The 25,731-nt window shown below is 39.3% G+C and overlaps 1 protein-coding gene and 1 pseudogene across 3 annotated transcripts in view; one reads left to right on the top strand and one right to left on the bottom strand.

The window, feature by feature from the left end:
• The window catches only part of LOC143718563 (uncharacterized), a 185,629-nt pseudogene that overhangs the window by 100,388 nt on the left and 59,510 nt on the right, over nucleotides 1-25,731 (top strand). The window lies entirely within an intron of this gene.
• Nucleotides 1,478-17,021, bottom strand: LOC143718339 (uncharacterized). 2 transcript variants are annotated; one of them, XM_077209422.1, is made up of 3 exons: nucleotides 16,975-17,021; nucleotides 15,449-15,605; nucleotides 1,478-3,025 (listed from the first exon to the last, which is right to left on the bottom strand). In XM_077209422.1, exons 2-3 carry the CDS (start codon nucleotides 15,531-15,533, stop codon nucleotides 1,857-1,859), a joined length of 1,254 nt encoding a protein of 417 aa, XP_077065537.1. In that variant the 5' UTR covers nucleotides 15,534-15,605; nucleotides 16,975-17,021; the 3' UTR covers nucleotides 1,478-1,856. The 2 variants fall into 2 exon arrangements, with proteins under 2 accessions (XP_077065537.1, XP_077065538.1); XM_077209423.1 differs by lacking the exon at nucleotides 16,975-17,021 and adding an exon at nucleotides 4,744-4,847 and having other exon boundaries at nucleotides 15,449-15,528.

Genomic DNA, 25,731 nt, shown 5'->3' with positions numbered 1-25,731 from the left:
AAGCTGTTAAAACCATGTATTTGTGGAATACTTTTCAGATTTTGTGAAATGTCAAAGTCTTTTATTGTTTGTTTGGTCTATTTAGTTTTGCTTCATTCAATTTTTGTATTGTATATTTGTGTATCTTTAACCCTGGCATTTTTATGTTTTTTTTTTTTTTTTTGTTCATGTTATGTTATTGATGTTCATGCAATAAAAAAAATTAAAAAAAATAAATAAAAAAAATCCTCAATATTATAGTAAAAATAATCAGCTTCATTGCACCTAATTTATTTTTATTTGTTATTTCTGTTATTAATTTGTTTTTGTTTTTTTGTTATCACGCTGCTCCCCCGGGGAATAGGCTTATGTCGCCCACATAGGCCTACAATATGAAATATAGGCTATTGTTGTCGTCTCTATTCTTAACTTTTCATTCCATTTTTCTGTCCTAAAAAAAATTTCTATTCTTTTTACCATAGTTGTAGTATTTCATCCTTACTGTTAATTGACATTAACCCCACTTCAAAATGTGGCAATTGCTGCTGTTTTGCGCAATATCCCTTAGCGCCACCTGGCGGTCATTTCGCGAATGACTTTGAAATGACTTATTTTTGCCAAAACCACCGCGGCGGTAATAGGCATTCTGGTTGGCCACCTCCAGGAACTGAGATGTGACCAGTAGAGGGCCTCATTTTTGTTAGGCTACAACAGTTTGGCTGCAGCAGACCAGTCCTTTATTTATCAAATAACAAAAGAAATTATCAAACTTGCTTGTAAAAACCACATTTTCCAGCAAGTACATTTCAACCAAACAAAATAACAAAACTGAATTTTAAAGAAACAGTCAATATATATATATATATATATATATATCAAGTTTCGTGAATTACATTAAACATAATACATAGTAAGTACTCTACTTACACTATGTTTAATTGCTCAAATTCACCCAGGTTACAGATGGAAATGTGTGAAAATAAGTACTTTGTACTTACTCAAGGCTTGACACAGAGGCACACAACAATGCTCAGCTGTACTGCGTTTTCTTACTAGACATATTGTTATCGCTATCGTTATTGCTTGGTAAACAATCACCTCAGCGGTAACGGAATTGGCTTAGCTGGCTGAGATTTTAGCGGAAGTACGTCATCAACTCCGTGTGCATATAGCCTATTAAAGCTTTTTTATACATGGAATACTTGATCCCTCGAGTATCACTTCACAGCATCATCAGCAGCGCTCAAATGATCTGCCCTTATGTTGTTAAAATTTGGTTATTTAAGAAATTCATAATAAATAATACACTGACGTAGATTTGTGTGGGCGTGTTTGAATGAAGCGTTTTAGGAAGGCATGGCTGAGCCTTAACTTTACAAAGAATATCTATTTGGGTTTGAGACTTTGAGCTTTGTAAATCTGCAGATCTTATACACGCACTAACAGCTACATAACACAATAAAGAAAAAGGAAAACAAGAAATCACATCATTTGACCCCTTTAATATTTGAAATTATTGCAAAGATGATGGTCACATGTGGCCACTGCAGTAAATATGCACAAAAGAAAATAAAAAGTGTCAAGGTAAAGAAGTGAATGATATAAATAAAAGAAAATTAATCCAAATAAAATACGTGGTCATGAAGGCGGACAATCAGATGAAGCCCACATTCAGCTGCGGTGAGAAAGTGGCATTTTCTATTGCCGTATTCCTTAAAGAACACAAACGGTCTCACATTTACATGACTTTTCATATGTATTTGTAAGTGTGATGTTTTTATTACATTGATCACAATTGAATTGACTTTTTCCAGAGTGAATGCACAGATGATTGCTGAAATTGCTCCTTTTCTAAAACTCGTCACAGAGGGAAACAATTATTTCTTTTCAGAATGAGTTTGCAAATGCCGATTCAGGTTTGAGTGATACGTGAAACTCTTCTCACACTGGAGACACTTGTAAGGCTTCTCTCCAGTGTGAACTCTCATGTGATTCTCAAGGTTTACTTTCTTTGTTAAACTCTTTCCACAGTGAAGGCACATGAAAGGCTTCTCTCCTATATGGATTTTTACATGATTCTTAAGGTGATTCCTGTTTGTGAAACTCTTTTCACACTGAAGACATGTAAAACAGTTCCCTCCTGAGTGAATCCTCATATGATGATTAAGCTTATCTTTATATCTGAAACTCTTTCCACACTGACCACAAACAAACAGCTTCTGTCCAGTGCGAATTGTCATGTGAGTCTTAAAACTTTCTTTTCGTGTGAATCTCTTCGCACACAGTTTGCAGGTGTAAGGCTTCTCTCCAGTGTGAACTCTCATGTGGACTATAAGGGTTCCTTTTCGACGGAAACTGTTTCCACACTGTTGACAGGAGTAAGACTTCTCTCCAGTGTGAACTCTCGTGTGGGCATTAAGAGTTTTTTTCTGTGTAAATCCCTTTCCACACTGAGTGCATATGAACGGCTTCTCTCCAGCGTGGATTTTCAAGTGGCCGTTAAGGTTTTCTTTTCGATTGAAACCCATTCCACACTGTTGACAGGAGTAAGTCGTCTCTCCAGTGTGAACTCTCATGTGGAGTTTAAGGCTTTCTTTTCGACTGAAACTTTTTCCACACTGTTGACAGGAGTAAGGCATCTCTCCAGTGTGAACTCTTATGTGGACTTTAAGGCTTTCTTTTCGACTGAAACTCTTTCCGCACTGTTGGCAGGTGTGAGGCTTCTCTCCAGTGTGAACTTTTAAGTGGACTTGAAGGTTTTTTTTCTCTGTAAATCTCTTTCCACACTGAGGGCATATGTATGGTTTCTCTCCTGCGTGGATTTTCAAGTGGGCTTTAAGGCTGTCTTTTCGACTGAAACTCTTTCCACACTGTTGGCAGGTCAAAGGACTCCCTCCAGTGTGAATTTTCATGTGGACTTTAAGGTTTCTAGTTTTTGTTTTTTGAGTCTGTGAGTCACCAATCATGAAATCATGACATTTCTCATTACGATTTTTCTCTTCCATTTCATTCAGTTCTTGACTCTCCTCTTTCAGAGTCAACAGGTCTAGGGTAAAAAGAAACAAAAACAAGTTAACACCAGTTTAATGGCACAAAACAACAGACATAAAAACATTTAGACATGTAAAACATAAAATACAACAACATATATGCTAGAATATATACCCACTTAACAACTAAAAAAGCTAACTAACCTGTAATCTCAGAACCTCTTGTCAGTATTGCTAATTCTTTGATTTCTTTATGATACATCCATTATGATACTTTCAAGCAGGCAGTTATCTAAGCCCTTATAAAATCCCACAGTAGAACACTGGATTGGGATCCTGTGGTTCCCACACGCATCTAGTGGAATCAGACGGCTTTACATTTGCTGTGGGTGGTCAAAAATATACAGCAGGTCCCAGGGTTTAACAAAACAGGTCAACAAATGTTCAGAAAGGATTGAAGTGGGTTTTTACAATACAAAACCAAAACAAACCAAGTCTATTTATTTGTACAAATTTATACAGCACAAATACTATATTAAAAATGATTGGTTACACTTTAGTATGGGGAACACTTTTCACTATTAACAAATGTTGCCTCATTAAACTCCTCATTTACTGCTTATTCATAGTTAGTGAGGTAGTTTTGTAGCATTTAAGTTTAGGTATTGGCTAGGATTAAGTGATATAGAATAAGGTTATGCAGAATAAAGCATTAATATGTGCTTTATAAGTACTAATAAACAGCCAATATCCTTGTAATATGCATGCTAATAAACAACTAGTCAATTAGGGGAACTAAACCTTAAAATAAAGTGTTACCAAATTATTGATATACAACAGGCACAAATCTGGCACCTCTGGGTTGAGGTGACATCTCTGATATGTTCTCCCGGGTCAAAGTAAGCTTTCCTTCTAAGATAAATGACTTCTTCCTCCACATCCTAAACAAGATTCTACTGAGAAAAGTGTTATCACTTAAAATTGTTAAACTGTTACTTTTATTTGTCAATTAATTGTGCATACATTCTAAAATAATGTTTTTGTAGGCTCTTCTGCGGCCAATCAGTTGGGATGTTTTGTAGCCTTTCTGGAGTTGTTTGTCATTTTAAGTATATGGCATAAGTCATCAGCTATTAAGAGTTGATGGAGGGGGGGAGGGGGGAGGGGGGGGGGCAAACAAGGAGGACAACATTCAGCTGCAAATTTGTATCTCTTCAAATCTTAACAGCAAACATATATTCTCCCCGGTTTCTCTCTACACAATTGGAGGCAGAAGTTTCAAAACTCATCTTTTCCAATAACCCTACCACCTGTCAGCTTGATCATATCCCCACTTATCTACTTCAAGCCATTTCTTCTTCAGTTGTACCTGCACTCACTCACATTATCAACTCCTCTCTTCACACTGTTACCTTTCCCTCAGCATTTGAGCAGGTTCGGATAACCCCACTGCTTAAGGAACCCACTCTAAATCCACTTTTAGAAAACTACAGACAGGAATGCCTTTATCCATTCACTGATAAGATGAGTTGTATTCAACCAAGTCTCTACCTTTCTCACACAGAACAACCTCCAGGACAACAACCAGTCTGGTTTCAAAAGCAACCCTGCTCTCATTAAAGCTCTGAGACTAGCAAGAACAACCTCTAAATCACCAGTTCTCATCTTGCTGGATCCGTCTGCTGATTTTGACAAAGTTGACCGCCAGAACCTCCTGTCAACCCTCATGATGAAGGGCATCTCATGAACCGCACTCCAATGTTACAAGTCTTACCTCTCAGGTTGGTGACTTGGAGGGGTTGTAACATCTAGTTACCGGGGTGCCTCAGGGCTCAGTGCTGGGACCACTTCTCTTCTTCTACATGACATCACTAGGATCTGTCATTCAGAAACATGGATTTTCCATTACTGCTTTGCTGATGACACACAACTCTACCTCTCATTCCAATAAGATGATCTGACGGTGGCTGCTCGCAACTCAGCCTGCCTGACAGACATATCTTGCTGGATGAAGGACCACCACCTTCAACTCAACCTTGCAAAGACAGACACTTCATCAAAACTGCTAGGTTTGTCTACCATAACTCCATTCAAGACAAGCGGAAACTTTGGAGTTGTGACTGATAATCAGTTAAACTTCACAGACCAAATTCCTAGAACTGCCCAGTACTGCAGATTTGCCTTATACAACATTTGGAAAATTAGACCTTTCCTATCAGAGCGACTTCTTTTCTATCCAGACAGAACTATTGCAATGCTCTCTTGGCAGTTCTTCCAGCAAGGCCTTAAACCTCTACAACTTATTGATCCAGAATAGGGGTGTGCAATTTTACGATTTTTTGATCGTGGACGATTAAAATGTCTCCACTATCTGCTTTTGAAGAAATAGCGCAGTATCGTGCTACATTGCATTCTATCAGTTGTAGTTCTGGCACCTCCGTCTCAACATACTGTACAAAACGACGTACATTCACATCACTTGTTAACGCAAAGGTAGAGTTACACTCCCGGGACACTGCAATTCACAAAAATTCATTATTTGCATGTGCTTTAAAACCTCATGCATCTGCAAAGTTAGAGCATTCAAGGTTCAAAGCAAAGGGAGATATTTGCTTTAAAAAAAACAATTTCTAAGGACTACAGCAAACGGCCGGTAGGGAGTACACGACATTCCTCCAGGGTTGCTGACATCACTAACCCCAATATTTACATAAACCCCTCCTCCGAGAATACTAAATAAGAAGGCGAGGCCATTTTATATTGCTTTGGAGAAGAGTTGTTGTGGTATAGGCTGGAGTATTGTTGCCGCAGTGCCGTTGAAATGCTGTTATTTTCATCCGGAGTGCAGGTCCACTTTGTTCAGCCTTCCTAGGGTCGGGGGAGTAAAATTTATTTTTAACTCAGTCCCTCATAATTATTACTGAAATCTCGCTCTCTGTGCTGCACATTTTACGGAGGAAAGCTTCCACAATCTTCGCGAGTTCAATGCAGGATTCGCACAACGGCTTGTCCTGAAAGATGGAGCAATTCCAACTTTGAGAACAGAAGCTGTTGTTTACAGGCCACAACCTGTAAGTATGATATATTTTTCGTCGATGTGTTTTCCTGTAATAGTTCGTATTGTTACGTTGTAGCAAGGAAGTAAACAAATGACAACGCTGTTTGGCTCTGCAAACCAGTTTGTTAAAAGCTCATTCAACCTTAACGTTATCCGACAAACACCTAACGTTACAAACTGTTTGATCTCTACAGCGAACTTGGAATTAGTGTAAATTATTCTTTGATTAGAGCTTTTATGTATTATCTACATGATTGCTTATCTACAGGCATGCTAAACATGGTTCTGTGTTTGATTTGGCTACTGTAACGTTAGTAGAGCCAATTTTTAGTGTTCGTTTTGGATTAATAGTTCTGGCGACAGATATTTCGCTACAATCGTTCTAAAAATATAAAAGTAACCGTGCCACACAGTCAGTAACGATCACTATAGATCCGCAGTCTTTACTCAAAAAAATCTCTTTGAGAACGGTGGTATAATTTGTTAGAACGATTATATGAAATTCTTGTTTATGAAGCTTATTTTTTGTAATACTATAATAATTAGTACAATTAAATAACAGCGTATCTAAAAAGTAATGAGACAAAAACAACAACAACAAAAAACTAACCTTTCTGAAACGTCGTTTAACAGCCGTTCTTGAACAGGTTCTGCTCAATCATCTTCACTAACATTCTCTGGGTCCGATTGGTTTTATTGACGCCACTGTTTATAATACACCAAAGCACAAACTACTGGTAAAGGTAAGGGACGTGACGTTTCCGAAAAACGTGCTCTAGGCGGTTAGCGAATCACAATCCCTGGGGGGTATGGACCGACAAGCCGAGGGAAACGGAGACGGAAGCATGAAGAGCGACAGATCGAGAGAGGGGAGAGAGGAGAAAAAAAACAACAACTTGGTCCGGTTCCCACAACGCGCTGCCATCTGGTCCCCCACCAGCTGGGCGATCTCCTCCGCGGTGCCTGGCGGTGACGCTGGGTAGCCCTCGGTGGACGGCTCGACGCTCCTCCGCCGCCCGGTGGACGGCGACGGCTCCTTGGGCTCTAGGGCAGACGGTAGGAGTCCCCCGCTCTCTGCTCCTCCCCTTTTCCTGGTGGACGGCAGCAGCCTCCGGCCCACGGCGAGCGGCGGCGACTCCCCCGCTCCCTCCCGGACGGCAGCCGCCCCTCCAACTCCCAGGCGGCCGGCAGCGAGCTCGACTGTCCCACCGGCAACTCACTCCAGCGCACCGCCTCGAGCGTCCATGGCCGCGAGTCCCCCACTCCCTGCTCCTCCCCTTTTCCTGGTGAACGGCAGCAGGCTCCGGCCCACGGCGAGCGGCGGCAACTCCCCCGCTCCCTCCCGGACGGCAGCCGCCCCTCCAACTCCCAGGCGGCCGGCAGCGAGCTCGACTGTCCCACCGGCAACTCACTCCAGCGCACCGCCTCGAGCGTCCATGGCCGCGAGTCCCCCACTCCCTGCTCCTCCCCTGCCCGGCGGATGGCAGCAAGCTCCGGCCCACGGCGAGCGGCGGCGACACGCGCACCATGCTCGATGGCACCGCGGATTCCCCACAACGGCGAGGACTCTCTGACAGCGCGTTCCTCCCTCTTCCCGGGCTTCGGCACCAGTGTAGCAATGTTCAGGGAAGAAGGAGGCGGGAACCGGCGAACATTCAAACAAACTTTATTTCAAATAAAAAATAAAAAAACCAAAATACCGCCAGCAGCCCCTCGCGGACGACTGCTGGCTTACCCAAAAATAAATATAAATGCCAGCAGCCCCTCGCGGACGACTGCTGGCTAAAATAAAATACAAATTCAAAAACCAAACACAACTAAAACACAGGCCTGTTCCTCTCTCGATCATCAACGTCGTCGCTCCTCCTTTGTGCTTCCGCTCCTCCGTGAGAGATGCGAGACCGGTGTGCTTCACCGGTGTTGCTCATTAGCAATCGCACCACCGGCCTCGCGCCGTTCTCTCACGTCCCTCGGCCGTCCCTCGCCACACTATGCATGTATACTTAACCTTATAAAAGTAGTAGATATTTATATTAAGTAACTTAGAGTAGAGAGCATGTATGTATTAGATAAGAATTGCTTTTAAGAAAATGTAATGCTGTAGATAAGGTATATTTTACAGACGAAGAAACGGAGGACAAAGAGAAAAAGAGCCAAGAAGAGAGCTGGCAGACTACGTCGGAAACATCTTAAAAGAGTCATGGAAGACTTGGCAGCTCTCCAGTTGATGACAACAGAAGAGAGTTTGACTTCGGCAGTGAACTGTTTGAGTATAAAAGACTGATGAGAAGGCTGAACAGGCAGATACTGATTTAGCGGTATCTCTCGACGCCAGAAACCCAGCTGATTGTACCTTTGATTTAGACCTTGCTTTATATTGTAAATTTGCTATTTTTGGTTTTACTTTTATTTTTGGAATATTAATAAATAACTATTATACTAATTGCAAGCAATTGTCTACCAGTATTGTTGTTAATAAACCTTGAGCAAGAACTAAACCACAGAGAAGTCTTCTGAACAAGTTGTAAGTACTATTTGAATGCTTATGATTTAGGTCAGATTTGACTTACTCTACCTAACCTGAGGATAATAAAAAATAATATCATAAATAAATATCATAAAATCATAAATAATAAGGTTAAAGGTGTAAGGTTAAAGCACACACCGTAAAAAAACTAACCAATCTGAGCCCATTGCGTATTTTTGAGGGACTGGCTTCATAGAACCTGGAAAACATCAGACCGTTTTTACAAGGAGAGGCAGAGCAGTGTAGCCTGGCTCCACCCTCCTACGTACTTCCGCTCAATTTTCATTTTCCTTCAGTACTAGGTCTGGGATTTTGCTGTAGTCTTTGGTTTTCTCCAATCAATTTTTTACCGGGCCAATCAGCGAACAGAGGGAGTGGCTGAGAACGATGACGTTTATGTTGTGCGTTATTTTGAGTTGTAGTTCAGTAATGGCAGCGGAGAAAGATGCGAGCGAAGCCATTCGGTCCGTTGTGGCAACACTGCCGAATATCAAGAAGTTAAAGCCGGAGGAAGAACAATCTTTGCTTAGTTTTGTTGGTGGCCATGATGTTGTGGCCCTCCTCCCCACGGGGTTCGGGAAATGTTTGATTTTCCAGCTCGCTCCGTTAGTGGTGAATGAGTTGGCTAAGGCGAACGCTAGGCATACGTCACGACCAAACGTTAGCGAGTGGTTATGGCAGATCCAGAGTGACTCAATAGAGTACCCGCCTACAAGGAAGTTAACGCTTGTCAATGGAGCGGTGCCAGACTCGATGTACAAATGAAATGTATGAGAGTCTGGAGGGACCAGGCTAAGAGCAGTGTAGAATAAAGGTAAAATATATTAAAAATAATGCAATTTTTAAAAAACGAAGCATGAACACATGTTACAGTGCACCCCACAAACACAATCAAGCCTTCGAAAAAACGTGTTTTACCACCCCTTTAATTTCTGTATATGTCCAAACTGTTACACAGGAAGGGAAAAGGTAAATATGACATTTATTATGGGTTTATGTGAGGATTGTTTGAGGTTCACTTAAATTAAAAGCTGTTATATTTTTTGAAGCCTAAAAAATGTTTAAAAAAATTGATAGATTTCAATTGTAATGACAGAATCACTGTAATGTTGGATGGCTATAATTAATGTTTAAAATGGGGAGGGGGGTAATTTTTATCCAGACATCAATGGCTTATTGATCATTATAGGTGTTATCAATCATTTAGTTGTTGCTAGTTTGAGTTGAGAAATACACATTTCAGAATTATCACTAATCTGTGTGTGCATTTTGCTTTAGAACCAAGCAAGTTGACTCATGAAACCATTTGTTTATTATATCGCAATGGCAATATTGACCTCAATAATCGCAATATGACATTTTCCCCAAATCGTGCAGCCCTAGAATCAATGTATAATTTATACAGTGAATTCTATGTAGTATTTTATTTTTATATTTGTTTCACACACACCTTTAGTTATCAAATAAGCCTGAATGACTTGACTTGATCTGGACAAGCTAATGAAGGGCTTCAGTATTACTAGAAAGCTATTTTTTTCAGGGTTGGAGGTAAACTCTGCAGGACAGAGGTACTCCAGGACCCAAGTTTTCCACCCCTGCTCCCAGACCTGAAATGGGAGTGTCAGACAAAGGAGAAATGCAAATTGTACAGTCCTCCAGAAACATGGTTGAGAACCACTGAATTAGACATATCTGGTTCACAAGTTGATGTGATAAGTATGTAACACATCTTTTAAGTACAAAGGAGTGTGATCAAACCTTTCTTTAAAAACAAGCAATTAAATCATATAATGGATCTTGTATTTCACTGCAAGCTACTAAGGAGATAAAAAGGTGTTATATACTACCTTATCTTGATGTTAGTTAAGAGCCTTCCTGCAGCATTTTGCAAATTTTGGAGGCAGTTAATGGGGAATTACAATAGTCCAATAGTCTAAATAGACAAATATACACAAGGCAGCACAATAGACATGCAGCTTCCATGTGCATCACACGAAAATGTAAACATAAAAAAGCATGTACTTCATTTCTTTCTCAGTTCCCTTTCAGTCTGTCACGTTCTACGTATTGGGATCGCGTTAGAGAGCCCCGATCATCTTCGAGTGTTAACAGAACGAGCTAATGCAGATTGGCGTGCAAGATTTGCATTTCGCGCTCTGCCCCACAGCATTGGTACGATGAGGACATCTTCTAATGCGAGTTCACACTGAGCGATTTTAGGCCAGATTTTCGCTCGCCGACAGGTTTTGCGAGATCGCGACAAACGCCCGAAATCACAAGCCAATTGGTGTTCGTTCACGCGAGCGAAAATACCGCAGTGTGAATTATCAAAGACGCGATCTGAGAGATTTGAAAATCCTGCCCTGTGAAATATTTGACATGCTAAATATCTGGACCTGTCGGCGATCCTGCGATGTGAATGTGTTCTGACTGAAAACTACATCAGCGATGACCTACAGCCAATGAGAGAGCAAGATACAGAACAGCAGGAGGAGTTATAGACCAGAATATCAGTATTTTAAGCGATATATTTACAATTATATCAAACAGAAATAAAACAATAATTTGCTTGATCAGCAGCAACAGCAGCACATTACAAAATTATTTATTTACCCCCAACTCTCTTTGCAGAAACACACACCTTGCTCTCATCTCCCAAACATTACCTCCTGCATAACCTGTTTTTCCCCCTCCTTATCGCTGCAAATTAGCGCACAGACAATTTGTATTGCAAGCTTCTTGCAGGCTATCATTTTTAATAAAAATTTGGGTCTCACGCACACGTGATCTTGCATTATTTTTTTATCAGTTCTCGCGTGTGTTTGGTTGGGAAACGTAGAAGTTGTCTGCGATTCTTTCTCTTGTAAACTCATGCAGTGTGAAACCTCCTGTCACCCATCCATCGTGCAGTGTGAACACACACACCAGCAACTGAATGATACCACAGATAGTCATGCAGTGTGAAAACAACAGTGACCTGACTACTTTAAAACTCGTGCAGTGTGAACTCGGCATAAGAGATCGCTGTTATATATATAGAGAGAGCAGAGCTGTAGCTCCTGCATCATTCCCTGCCAGTGCAACACGGTGTGACTGCTTCTTTCCAAAGACGTCATTCCACCCGTGCGTTTCTGTATGCGGTCCTTTCCTATCCTTGATCACTGTCTCACATGTTTTGGGCATAGACATGCTGAGACTGCGTTCATGGGTGGCTCATGCTCTCTCTACATATAGATGCAAATCTTGGACGCCAATATGCATTGGCTCATTGTGTTTACACTCAAACATGATTAGGGTTCTCTGACGCGATCCCAATACGTTGGCATGTCAACGTACGTATCCGTTCCCTGGTTACATACGTAACCGAGACATTTTTCAGTCTTATTTCCTTTTGAAGATTATTATTTCGAGGAGTAAAGATGTTTTAATCAGTATGTAGTAAAACTGATCACTCACATTTCACGATTTGTTTAGCAAAATAGTGTATTTGTTAGATACTGTTGCATAATAAAGTGATATAAATGAATGATTTTCAGTGTTTTTAATTCAGAAGTAGATTTTGTGTTTGATTAGGGGTGTGCCGGTTTCAGAATTGGTGATGACGGTTATGACGTGAGTCAAATGTGACGGTTCGTAACATAACCGCCGTCGTTGCCCGGAACTACTTGTTTTTGTCTGTAAAACCGATATAATCCACGAAAAATAACTTTTGTTACTCGCGAGCTGTTTGTGATGCAGCTTTACTCTATTTAAAGTCCCTGTAAAGGCAATTTAAAAAAAAATTCTAAACACATTATAAATGTTAGAAATGTATTGCTAAAACACATTACAAAGACTGTGAACTGTGAAGTACTGAATTGTGGAGTTAGACCGTTAAACAGTTTTTCACCATTGATATTTTACGGATTTTTTGGGCGGGGCTAAAAGGGTACTCGATGACGCACTGGAGTGCCTGAGCTCCTGGCCCCGCCCCTACCTGATGACGCACTGGAGTCCCTGAGCTCCTGGCCCCGCCCCTACCTGATGACGCACTGGAGTGCCTGAGCTCCTGGCCCCGCCCCTACCTGATGACGCACTGGAGTGCCTGAGCTCCTGGACACGCCCTTACTTGATGACGCACTGGAGCCCCTGAGCTCCTGGCCCCGCCCCTACCTGATGACGCACTGGAGTGCCTGAGCTCCTGGCCCCGCCCCTACCTGATGACGCACTGGAGTGCCTGAGCTCCTGGACACGCCCCTACCTAATGACGCACTGGAGTGCCTGAGCTCCTGGACACGCCCCTACCTGATGACGCACTGGAGTGCCTGAGCTCCTGGACACGCCCCTACCTGATGACGCACTGGAGTGCCTGAGCTCCTGGCCCCGCCCCTACCTGATGACGCACTGGAGTGCCTGAGCTCCTGGACACGCCCCTACCTGATGACGCACTGGAGTGCCTGAGCTCCTGGACACGCCCCTACTTGATGACGCACTGGAGCCCCTGAGCTCCTGGCCCCGCCCCTACCTGATGACGCACTGGAGTGCCTGAGCTCCTGGCCCCGCCCCTACCTGATGACGCACTGGAGTGCCTGAGCTCCTGGACACGCCCCTACCTGATGACGCACTGGAGTCCCTGAGCTCCTGGCCCCGCCCCTACCTGATGACGCACTGGAGTGCCTGAGCTCCTGGCCCCGCCCCTACCTGATGACGCACTGGAGCCCCTGATCTCCTGGACACGCCCTTACTTGATGACGCACTGGAGCCCCTGAGCTCCTGGCCCAGCCCCTACCTGATGACGCACTGGAGTGCCTGAGCTCCTGGACACGCCCCTACCTGATGACGCACTGGAGTGCCCGAGGCTGGCCGCTCCCCTAACAATATAAGTAGAGCACATTCGCATCAGTTTGCCGCTCAATCGCGAGTTACTGTCAGTATTATTAGTTACTACAGCCTACAGTTTGCTAGTTAGCTATGTCTTCGTCACGGAAATGCGTACTACCTGGATGCGATCACATACAAAACAGATCGGTGTCCTTATTTAAATTTCCTAAATACGATCACATCAAGAAGAGGTGGATTAATTTTGTGAAGAGCCACCTTGATGGAGAGCTGAGGATCACCGCAAACACCCGCCTCTGTAGTGATCATTTTACACGGGATAGTTTTATAAACTTTCGCTGATAACCTTCATCCTCCCGTCGCGCCGACAACTGGTGTCATCATCGGCAGTGCGTGCCCACCAATGAGTGTAAGTTGCCTTGTGCGCTTATGTTATAATTAACCTAATAAGCTGCTAGGAGCATCCATTCCGGCTGTATCGGTGACAGTTGATTGTGGCGACGACAGCTTTCCCGCGAGTGGGCGTGGTTTCAGCGCAGCCAGTGGACACGCCCCCAGCGTTTGAAAGCAGAGACTACTGCTCATTTTTTCAAGATATTGATAGCTTATTTTATGTACTTGCCGGCTTTTTTTATCATTCAAATTTGGCTGGGTGTCTAATAACACATTTTTCTGTGATATGACAAACTCAGAACACATACTTCATTTTGACTCTACAGGGACTTTAAGCACGCAGAGAAAAAAATCTCTGAGAGCGCGCGAGTACTGAATAGTTTAAAATCGCTTGAGTGTTTAAACTGGAAAGACTTAAAAAGATGTGCAAATGATAAACGTTAGTTACGATGCAATGCTGGCCCAATTGTGCAAGTAAATATTCCATCATGCCCTGTAGAAGATTTTATTATTTAGAAAACAAGTAATTTTGCTATATATTTGGACACAATTATTTCTTCTGTCTGTGACTTTGGATTTCCTCTGTGTATGTGAAAGACCTTGAATGGAATGTTGTTTGCTGCAGAAAATTCTATTCTGAGAAGTCACATGGTAAAAGACCTTTACCCAAAACTATCTATAGGATGTGTTACCTTCTTTGGAAGAATATGTATGTATATAACTCTGAACCAAAATATACTCGGGAGCGCACTGGAAGGCCAGAGGGCCAGAGAGCGTTAGAGCGCCGTTCTATGGAACGGGACGGCGTTCGAAAATAAAGTCTAATTATTTCTGGCATCAAAGATCTCTGCGAAGTTATTTTTCAGAAAGATTGAAACCCACAACAGCCCCGACTCCTAAACGCGAGAGTGTAGTATCGCCAGCTGCAGCGCTTGATGCTTACATTCTGCAAAGACGAGAGAGAGAGAAGACTCAGCACCGCTGAACACTCGCACTGTTTGTGAAATTGCGTTTTACAGAAAGTTTTAAAATGACTGATTTGATTTTATAATCTGTGTGGATTAATTTACTAATACAACCTACATGCTAAAGTGAATCAATGTTTGTGGGAATTTCCCGCATTATAAGTGGGAGACCGACAGGAATGATTAAAATTATGCGCAATACCCGCGCCGAAATTCGAGCCCTGAATCGGCTACATTCAAAAGCACGACTGGAGTTCTTGACGTGTATCGATATTCTGAGGACAGCCCTAATGTAGATAGTGGGTTAACTCCGTGTCAGCGCGCGCTCTGATCGGCAAAGGGGCAGAAATTATTAAAGAGATCTCCAAGATTTCTCTTCTTGGGAGGGGGTGCACAGACCTCTCCCGAATCATCTCCAGCAGTAGCAGCCTCCGAAGCACCACTAACTCCGCCTCCGTTTCCCTCATCAGCTGATACAATTTCCCCCCGGAGTCTTTTTTATTAAAAAATATTTTAATAACACGGTTTTGGCGGTTATAGAGTTCTAATGACGGTGTTCAACTATAACCGTAGGTATATTTACAAAAAATATGTGTTTTGTTTTGGTACGTTCATTATTGTTTGTCCTCAACTAATGCGTGACATGTCACGAGACAAATAATATTGATAGAGATGCATGACACCAGAATTACTGAAGAAAGACTTGAATGAAACCAACCTGTTTGTTCCTCAGTATATTCATGTTTGACTCTGAATGTTTCTTCAATCTTCACGTCTTCACTCTCCTCTTTAATAAACGCCATCTTTATAATAGTGTGTCACATGGATCTCAGTCGCTTCACCAGGAGTTTTCCTGTGTGTTTGGACACTCTGTCCTGTTTAAGAGGAGAATAATTAACAGAAAGAAAAACACTCAAAACTAAATATCTGAGAGCGTCTCAATCAGATCTAGTTCAGTAGTTCAGTTCACTGGTAAGAGAGTCAGTCAGAGAGAGTTAATGGACTTAAATGATCTGATTAGACTAAAAACACTCAAAACTAAATCTCTGAGAGCGTCTCAATCAGATCTAGTTCAGTAGTTCAGTTCACTGGTAAGAGAGTCAGTCAGAGAGAGTTAATGGACTTAAATGATCCGATTAGACTAAAAACACTCAAAACTAAATCTCTGAGAGCGTCTCAATCAGATCTAGTTCAGTAGTTCAGTTCACTGGTAAGAGAGTCAGTCAGAGAGAGTTAATGGACTTTAATGATCTGATTAGACTAAAAACACTCAAAACTAAATCTCTGAGAGCGTCTCAATCAGATCTAGTTCAGTAGTTCAGTTCACTGGTAAGAGAGTCAGTCAGAGAGAGTTAATGGACTTAAATGATCTGATTAGACTAAAAACACTCTAAACTAAATCTCTGAGTGCGTCTCAATCAGATCTAGTTCAGTAGTTCAGTTCACTGGTAAGAGAGTCAGTCAGAGAGAGTTAATGGACTTAAATGATCTGATTAGACTAAAAACACTCTAAACTAAATCTCTGAGAGCGTCTCAATCAGATCTAGTTCAGTAGTTCAGTTCACTGGTAAGAGAGTCAGTCAGAGAGAGTTAATGGACTTAAATGATCTGATTAGACTAAAAACACTCAAAACTAAATCTCTGAGTGCGTCTCAATCAGATCTAGTTCAGTAGTTCAGTTCACTGGTAAGAGAGTCAGTCAGAGAGAGAGTTAATGGACTTAAATGATCTGATTAGACTAAAAAAACTAAAAATTAGCACTGCAAATTAATAAAAGAGCACAGATACAGACATTTATTATTAAAGCATTTGTTATTTACATGTGGTATGTATTTATTTGTAGATTATATTTAAAGGATCTGTGATGAAAACATTGTCAGTTGATTTGTAGGAGTTGTCATTCCACATGTGTGTGTTGTTGTTCTTGTCGCATTTACACTGGAGAACTGCAGGAGTCGTCAGCGTGATTCAGTGATTCGAGCGCTTACAAACTCTGAATCATTTGATTCAATTGAGTCTGAACCGGTTTCGAAAAGCTCCGTTTCTCTTTCATTATTTCCCAGAGAGCAAACAGCGTGTTTATGATGAACTGATTCACAATATAGGGAGCGAAATGAGACGCAGCTTTTCTGTTACTCGCATGTGGATGGGCTTTACTCATAACAACTATGTCCATTAGACTACTGTAATTAGATACATTATAATGTATAATAAATAACACTTTTAAAGATTACAACCACTAACCTTTCTTCAACAGAATCACAGATGCAGGAGCGGCACAGACTTATGACGTCACGTCGCCACATTGAAATCAGTCCTGTTCAAAATAATAGAAATTCACATAGAAGGAAAACATTCAAATTATGAGATAAAGGATTGATTCAAAATATAAATCACAGATTCCCAAAGCTTTCAATACCACTTAGATTTTTTCAAAAGCTTCTAGCTTATATCTAAATGTAAGTGATTGCAATTGTAATACAAACTAGCATTTGTGATATTCTCAATCTGATGAATAAAGTCAAGTATTCATATTACAAATGACTGGAAAGAACTTTTTAAAACTCATTAAGAATTTGTTGCTAAATTAAGTTTGTGGCTGCACAGAGATCTACTGGTTAACTAAAACTGAATCCTTATCATGATGAATATATCATCTTATTTCATATCAGTTTAAGGGCTATAAATTAAATAACATCAAATTTCAGCTTTGTTTTGTTAAAGTTCATTATATTAAAATGGCCACGACTGAAAAGGGTTACACTGAGGGCGGGTTTCAAACATAATTTGATTAAGATAATTTATTCTAAATAATGAAATCTGGTTTATATTGTAATTATATTAAATTTGTGCAGTCTGAATTTGTGCTGAAATGTGACTAAACATCTCTTAAACTCTCAAATTCACAAACAGGTTCTAATTTACTGGAAATTGATTTACAGTTACACACAATTTTATTACTCATAATAGCCCTCTAAGGAATAACAGATTGTGAAGAGGTAAAATATGATGGCATATTCAGTTGTTACTCCTCATCTGCCCTCATTAACAGTGAATGGTGTTCAGTTTCTAGATAAAAGATGTAATAACTAGTTTATAAGAAACACTGTAGAGGTATATCCATCATAGGGGAACATAAATATATACATACATGGGTAACACTTTACAGTAAAGGTACATGACTAATCCTGTTTTAATACCTGAATTAATAGTTACTTCAACATCAACTCATGATTAGTGTAGATAGGAACTAATCGTAAACCAATAAAGAGTAATCCTTAACTACAGGAGGAGTCATTATGGATTCATGCATGAATAACAGCAGCCTTAACTACATGTTAGTACATGTTTTATAGTTAATGCATTCATTAACATTTATGGCTAAACCAATTCAAACAACCTCTTTAAGAAAGGAATAAGAAGTACTCTGACTTTGAAACAAATTTAAATAATTTAATATAATCATAATTTGAACTTTTGAGTCCCATAAACATTACTGGATGGCACAGGATCAGTTAATACTCCTCTAATACTCTTAAATACTAAAAACACAAATAACTGATCTTAAAATTTAAAAAAAATAATCTATTTATTCATCTAGTCCTCACTGACCCCGAAGTGAAACCTTGTGCCTAAACAATAGAAATTTAACTGGAAATTGTGAAATGCTGCAAGCTCATGTAGTTCTTCTTCCCCTTGCAGTGGAAGTGATGCAGAAGTGAAACAGCAGTTCAGCATAACAGTCCTCCATTTGGGCGCTCTATATCGCCAACCCGAGGGAAGCAGTTCAAATTCTGAAAACAAGATGTGAGATGTATCATCCTGGGGTGCGTTTCCCGAAAGCATCGTTAGCCAACTATGGTCGCAAGTTCCGTCGTTACCAATAGAGTTCAATGGGAATTGCGACCAACTTGCGACCATAGTTGGCTAACGATGCTTTCGGGAAACGCACCCCAGGATAGTCAAAGCAGGGCTCTCAAGTGTCACTCATTGAGCGTGACAGTCACTCATTTCTGTCTTTTGCCACGCACTCCCGCTATTTCTCACGCGGAAAAACTTTATAATAAATTTATAATATATTTTATATGCCGCAGCGCCCAAAATTTCTCTGGCCGCACCGCTCTCACTACAGACCCGGCAGGAATCAAGCGCGTCTCCCCTGGAGTGGAGTTGTTAGTCGAGCTACACAATAGCCAATCAAGAAAATAGCACTATTGCATCTGGGTAAGATTTAACGTAACAACCAATGAAACCCCCCCTTCATAACTTGAGAGCCCTGGTCAAAGACTTCCTAAGAACATTTCTCTCACACAGAGTAGACAAACCTATCTGTACAGAGCCTGTAATCTTTGACCCTAAATGAGTAATGCTCTGAAGCTGGGATCTACTTTTAACATTTAATCCATAAAACCAACAGATCATAGCAAAAGCCAAAACAGTTTCAATGAAAGATCTATAAAATATTATCAATATGGATTTATCCATTTCAAAGGACTTAAGCTTCCTCAATAAATATAACCGTTTATGTGCTTTTGATATAACAAGATTTGTGTTATCAACTCAAGCTTTTTACTCGAGTAAAAGTACTGATTTCAAAACTGCTTAAAGTATAAAAGTAAAAGTAATGCAAGGGGAAAAAATGCCATTAATGACAAAAGCTTAGGCCGCGCCACAGGGGCCTATAGTGCACTACCCCAGCTCCTCAAAAACACATTTTCTAAAGGCCATAATGGCTATAATGTTGTGCCATTATATTCAGTTTTCCATCTGGTTGAAAAAATGTCTTTGTTCAATAATGATATACCATGAACCAAATCAACGAGACAGGAGATCTTTAAACAGAGACAGCATTGCAAATATCGACGAAGCAAAAAAAGTATTTCAAAATCAGACAAAGACAATGGCACAAGACTTAACGACTTTAACACAGGAATTCCTGTGAGAATTAAGTTAAATGGGATATGCGTGTGTGATTCCTCGATTCTTTAATTCATACAAAATAAAGTGGTGCATGTATGATGTCAAAACCCCATGCCCCGGTTCCCTCGAGATTTTCCTATGGGGTTTTAAATTTATGAGTAAAATATAGCCTGTGGTAAACATGACTTGAGGATACTTTGACGTTTTTTAAACACTAACAACGAGTGGGAAAACTAGGACACAGGACTAAACCAATTGCACAATGACGGGGGAAACACAGGACATACATGTAACAATTACTGTCACCACGTCATCATCAAATGACAACACAATAAAGCAATCAGCTTGGCAAATCATGAAGATCCTGACATTCATGTTAGACAGCTGTGAAGGAAATGAATACTTTCTAGTGATTATTGAGTTAATGGAGATTGTTCAGATCTTATTTGCACCAGTTATTTCTCTGGCCACTATATCAAAGCTTAAGCTGCTTATCAAGCAACATTTGAGCAATGTGAAACGGTTATTTCCTGAGAACAATATAACACCAAAGCAACATTATTTGATACACTCAAAAAAATGATTCAAGCCCTTCTTAGAGGTGACACATTTAAATCTAATTTGCTTTATTTAAATAAATCTATTTAAGATCATATGTGTAAATATATTTAATTGGTTTAACTAAAAAATTATTAATAGCTCCACTCAAAAAAAATATTCATTGGATGAACTCAATTAATTTGTGGGCAGGATTTCCATCCAATAAATATATGTAGCCCCAACTCAATCTGAGTACATCCATTCAACAGAATGTAAATCAGTTAGCCTAACTCATTTGTAATAAATAGATGCAAAAGAATATAAACGAGAGAGGCTAGCTTATTTTTAACAAATACTTATCACTAACCAGAATGACTTTATTTCTGTCAGGCGTCTACACATGTTTTATTGAGAATTAACAGGGGTTTAACTCTGTTTTCCATTTGAAGTCACCATAACAGTGATCAATGATTCCATTAGTTGGGCTCTTAACTCTTATTATATCTATTGTCTTTTTTTGCTGCTGTGACAGTGTGTTTGTTAAACACATTTGGAGCAGCAAAGAAAGCTAAAGTGAAATGAGATCAGCTGATGATGGTTGATGGTTTTATAATCATCATGAACCAGACTGATTCACTGAGGTATTTTAATCTAACAATTATGTTTTTTTCACAACAAACCTTGTTACTGCAGCATGAGATCAAGCATTATTATAACAATAAGTTTGAAAACTTTAACGAACATGAGCACAAAAAATCAGTTTCTGATGAGACACACAGACATCAACAATCAGCGTATGAATCTCAGCAATGGTGACAATCACAAATATTTAGATAAACAGATTAATTCAGAACATCACTGAAAAGCTACTAATTCACAACAAACACAACAGCAAAAAATAAAAGCAAATATTTAGAATCAAACAAAATTATAGGACAGTTCAGCTGCATAATTTATTCATGTTGCAATGCATGCTGGGAGTTTTGTACTATGGTGGTACCCAGCATGCATTGCAGCAAAGTACTTTTGATTGTCACCATTGTTGAGATTCATACGCTGATTGTTGATGTCTGTGTGTGTCATCAGAAACAGACTTTTTGTGCTCATGTTCGTTAAAGTCTTCAAACTTAGTGTTATAATATTCCTTGATCTCATGCTGCAGTAACACAAGGTATGTGTTGTGAAAAAAAAACTTGAAAACATAATGGTTAGATTATAAAAACCTCAGTAAATCATTCTGTTTCATAATGATTATAAAACCATCAACAGGTAACCATCATCAGCTGATCTCATTTCAGTTTAGCTTACTTTGCTGCTCCAAATGTGTTTAACAAACACACTGTCACAGCAGCCTAAAAAGACAATAGATATAATAAGAGTTAAGAGCCCAACTAATGGAAACACTAATCACTGTTATGGTAACTTTAAATGGAAAACATAGTTATAAACCCCTGTTAATTTTCAATAAAACTTTTGTAGACATCTGACAGAAATAAAGTCAATCTGGTTAGTAATAAGTATTTGATAGAAATAAGCTAATCAAGTCACTCATTTATATTCTTTTGCATCTATTTGATACAAATGAGTTAGGTTAACTAATTTACATTCTGTTGAATGGATGTACTCAGTTTGAGTTGAGGCTACATATATTTATTGGATGGAAATCCTGCCCACAACTTAATTGAGTTCATCCAATGAATATTTTTTTGAGTGTACATATTCCTGAACAGATTAAAGATTTAGGTCCAATGGTCAGACACATGTGTACGAGATTTGAATCTAAACACTGCTTTTCCAAACAGTCTTCTAAGGTAAATTTCAAGAATGTTTGCAAGTCCTTGGTTAAACAATCAGATGTTTGAGAGTTGTCAAAATATCCGCTGTGAGAATCACCCAATTTTTTCAAAAGACATTCTATAGTGTCCTGTATCTGAAGTGGAAAATATGAAGTATGTGCAGGATAAAACGAGAGATTTTTTTGGGTGTAGAAAACGTGCATCATTTGGTATCTGCAAAATGGCTTGAGCTAAGTGGCAACAAGTACTTGTGGCTGAAGTCAGTGATTGTAATCAATGTTGTAAGAATTGATTTTCCTGCTAAGACAAAAACTGAGATAAAACTCCTCCTGCAATAAAGCAATAAAACGCACCCTGAACAGAAGATCGCAAAGAACGAGTAGAGGACATTGTCCTGTCCAAACGTTTCTCTTTCTTATCTCTGCACCCCCTCTCCCTCATCCCTTCCTTTCCCCTGATCCAACTCACTAAAAGTGCACTAAAATGTCTATATATCACATATGATGTATCTTGTGAATCTATTGTTTTTCCTTTTCATGTTTGGTATCATTTTAAATGTCTCAGTGCGATTGGTAAAATGGTCTTAATTTCATTGCAGTCATTGGTATTATGAGAAACATTGAACACTTAGGAGAATCCTGTCCTCCTCTTTGGGTGGTGTCTCTTCAAGATATCTGATAATTGGCCCTTCGCAAAGACCCGCCCCCCTTAGTTACTGTCGCTATGTCCGACAAGCTACGCCGCTCTCACGCACACACCATGTTCTCACGCAGTGAAAAATACATCACGGATCAGAGAGGAGACTGACAATACGCTGACAGACAGGACAGACCAGGTTACTTTTCGGTTACTTTTGATATTAAACAAAGTCTCACCTTTCACATTTGGTCATTTTTAAAAAGAAATTTAAACAATAAATACCGTCTGTGGCTCTTTAAACCAGGTGTTAATGGAAATGGCGAGTGAGCAGTAGGCAACCGACTTAAGAGGTATTAGCTAACCCTGCATCCTCTGACTAAAGTCAGAACTGACAAGTTTGTGTCCATGAGAAACACGATCCGGCAGACGTGATCTCTGTGCGGCATTGGGTACATAATGAATTAATAAATGAAAGTATAAGAAACTCAGACTAATCAATTATCTAAATTAAATCATAATCAATATTTATGATTATTTTCTAATAAGAAACACAATCAAAATTTGATTATCAGTTGAAATTGGAGTCAGATTAACAGAGCTAAAGTAATATTGAAACTAAATTCGAATAAATAAGACATACACGCATTATCCCTTCGCCCACGCCGTTGGATTCCGTCAGAGTATTACATTCCTCTCAAGTATTATCTCGGAGATGTGTGTGAGGTTTACAAGTGCACCAATAAGTGCTAATTTACTGGAAAACAAAGAAAAGTGAAGTGAAAGCACACAGTCAGTTTTCTCTGTTTTTATTTTATGTATTTCTTTTTTTATCCCCATTTTACTCACTGATTGAACAGACCTAAAAAGAATAGACATTTTGTTAAAATTAAATTTATGTGTACTTGACTATGTTAAAAAAAAAAAAACTGTACATGTTCAATTCAGGAGTTACTGGATACTGTTTGGTGTACTAGATTTGTAGCGTGGCGGCCTGTACACAGCCAGCTAGAATCTTTCCGTCTCAACCACAGCCAGTTGCTGCTCCTCTCTGCTGCTTCAGATAAGTTCTTTACTGTACGACGCAACTCTTGGCCACTGAATCCTAAAAATCCACTTTTCCACTTTTGCTAGAACAGGTGGCAACTTATTGGTCATGTTACGTCTGTTGTCTCAATATAAATTGACACTGTTGTCAGCACCAAATAAAATGTAATGCTTATCTGATATGCAACTTCTTGTTTCTCGTTTCGTTCAAATTAAGTTATATAACGAAAATGTAGGAAACGTAATTTAAAAAAAAATGTGTCAGAATGTGCTAACATTGTGCTCTTAAAATAAGGAAATATGGCTTGACATTTCAAAATATACCGTACACTTATGTATTAAAATACTGCGAATAATATAACACCAAAACATAATTTAAAAAAAAATGTCAGAATGTGCTAACATTGTTTTCTAAAAACAAGAAACATTGTGCTCTTAAAATAAGGAAATATGGCTAGATATTTCAAAATATAGCGTACACTTGTATTAAAATACAAGTATATATACAAAAAACATGTATTAAAATACTTAATTAATTTAAAGAAATCACCAGAATTGGCAATATTTTTTCAAAATTGGCAAAAATAATATGTTACTATTTAGTTCTATAAATTAGTTAATTCATCTTAGAAGAAAAAACAACGAGATTTATTGCCTTATTTCAAAATTCTTTTGACTCATAAAAATTTACTTTTCAGTCCAGACGAGTCAGTCCTAGAGCTCCTCCTGTCTGATTTCAGGGGAAAATGCGGTCTATTGTAGACGTCCAAAAGATTTCTTAGGTGCCGAAATAACACCACAGACACAAAAAAAATATGATACACCAGTGTTTTACCAGATGAGAAGTTTATGTATCATCTTTTTAATAATGTATCAACTAATAACTTATTAACCATAAAACAAAGGGCTGGGCGATATGGCCTAAAAAATAAATAAGTCGATTTCCCCCCTATTTAAAAACAATCTGCAGATGACAAAGAAATTGTTCAAAACAAGTTTTAACTTAATTTTGTTTTGATTTTCCCTTCTGGGATTTGATCTGGATTTCCCCCTTGGGGTTAAAGTGCAATCACAAACAACAAGGCAAAAAGACAAGATGGCAGGCCCTGCCTTTGTAAACAGTGAAAATGTAACATAACATAAAATAGGTGGATTGGGATTGGGGGAATGTAAAAAAAATAAAAGTAAGTGTATTGTGATTTGGGGTGAAACGATTCACAAAACTGACGGTTCGGTTCTTCCAACGGTTTTACGTCTCGGTTCGGTGGGGTGGGGTTTAGAAAGCTAAAATTGCTTTTTTTGTTTTTTTTTAAACTGGTTTAATCGTTGTCTTTAAATTAATTCAATTACAATTAAACGTTTCGGATTAAAACGCAAGGATTAAAAAAAAAAAAAAGATCTGCTAATGCTGTAAACTATATAGGGAGCCCGCACATTACTATAACATTAAGGTTAACAACAGAGCCTAGACTTTTAGCCTAAATTCAGATGCTATTTATTTTTTAGATAGAATAATCAACACACAACACATTGTATGAAAACATGTAAACTGAACATGTTTTTGCATTAACTTGTATTTTTACTCTAATTCATTATTGAACTATAATAATTTACACAGTTGCTGTCATTTGCATGAAAGATATTTTAAACATACATTAAATAATCAAGATATCATTAACAGGTTAAGTAAAATATAGCCTAATATAGGCTAACATAGGGCATTTATTTAGTGCAAGAGTTCATTTGGATGACTTGCCTGCTGAGGTAAATATAATGCTATGTGAAAAACTAAGCTGTTTAATTGACGTCTTTCTGCTGCTGAAACACTGATTGAGCGATTACATGAGTTGCCTTTCAGTAAGTATACTGTATCTTTCAACATACCTTCAGGTGTCCATTCATGTTTATTCTGTAACTGAGGAAGAGATGATCGCGTTTACTCGCGCTCCGCGCTGCCGCTTGAAATGAGGAGCTAGTACAGTGATCTGTCACACCACGTCAAATAGCGCCAAAACGCCATTTATTGTTTGAATTTCGTGATCAAATAGACAGAATTTGAAAG

This window comes from Siphateles boraxobius, unplaced genomic scaffold (assembly GCF_051911475.1).
Source record: "Siphateles boraxobius isolate OS27281-9 unplaced genomic scaffold, OSU_SipBor_1 61, whole genome shotgun sequence".
In the NCBI taxonomy this organism is placed as follows: Eukaryota; Metazoa; Chordata; class Actinopteri; order Cypriniformes; family Leuciscidae; genus Siphateles; species Siphateles boraxobius.
The sequence above is the reverse complement of the archived record's forward strand: the minus strand, read 5'-3'. Positions and strand labels throughout refer to the sequence as shown.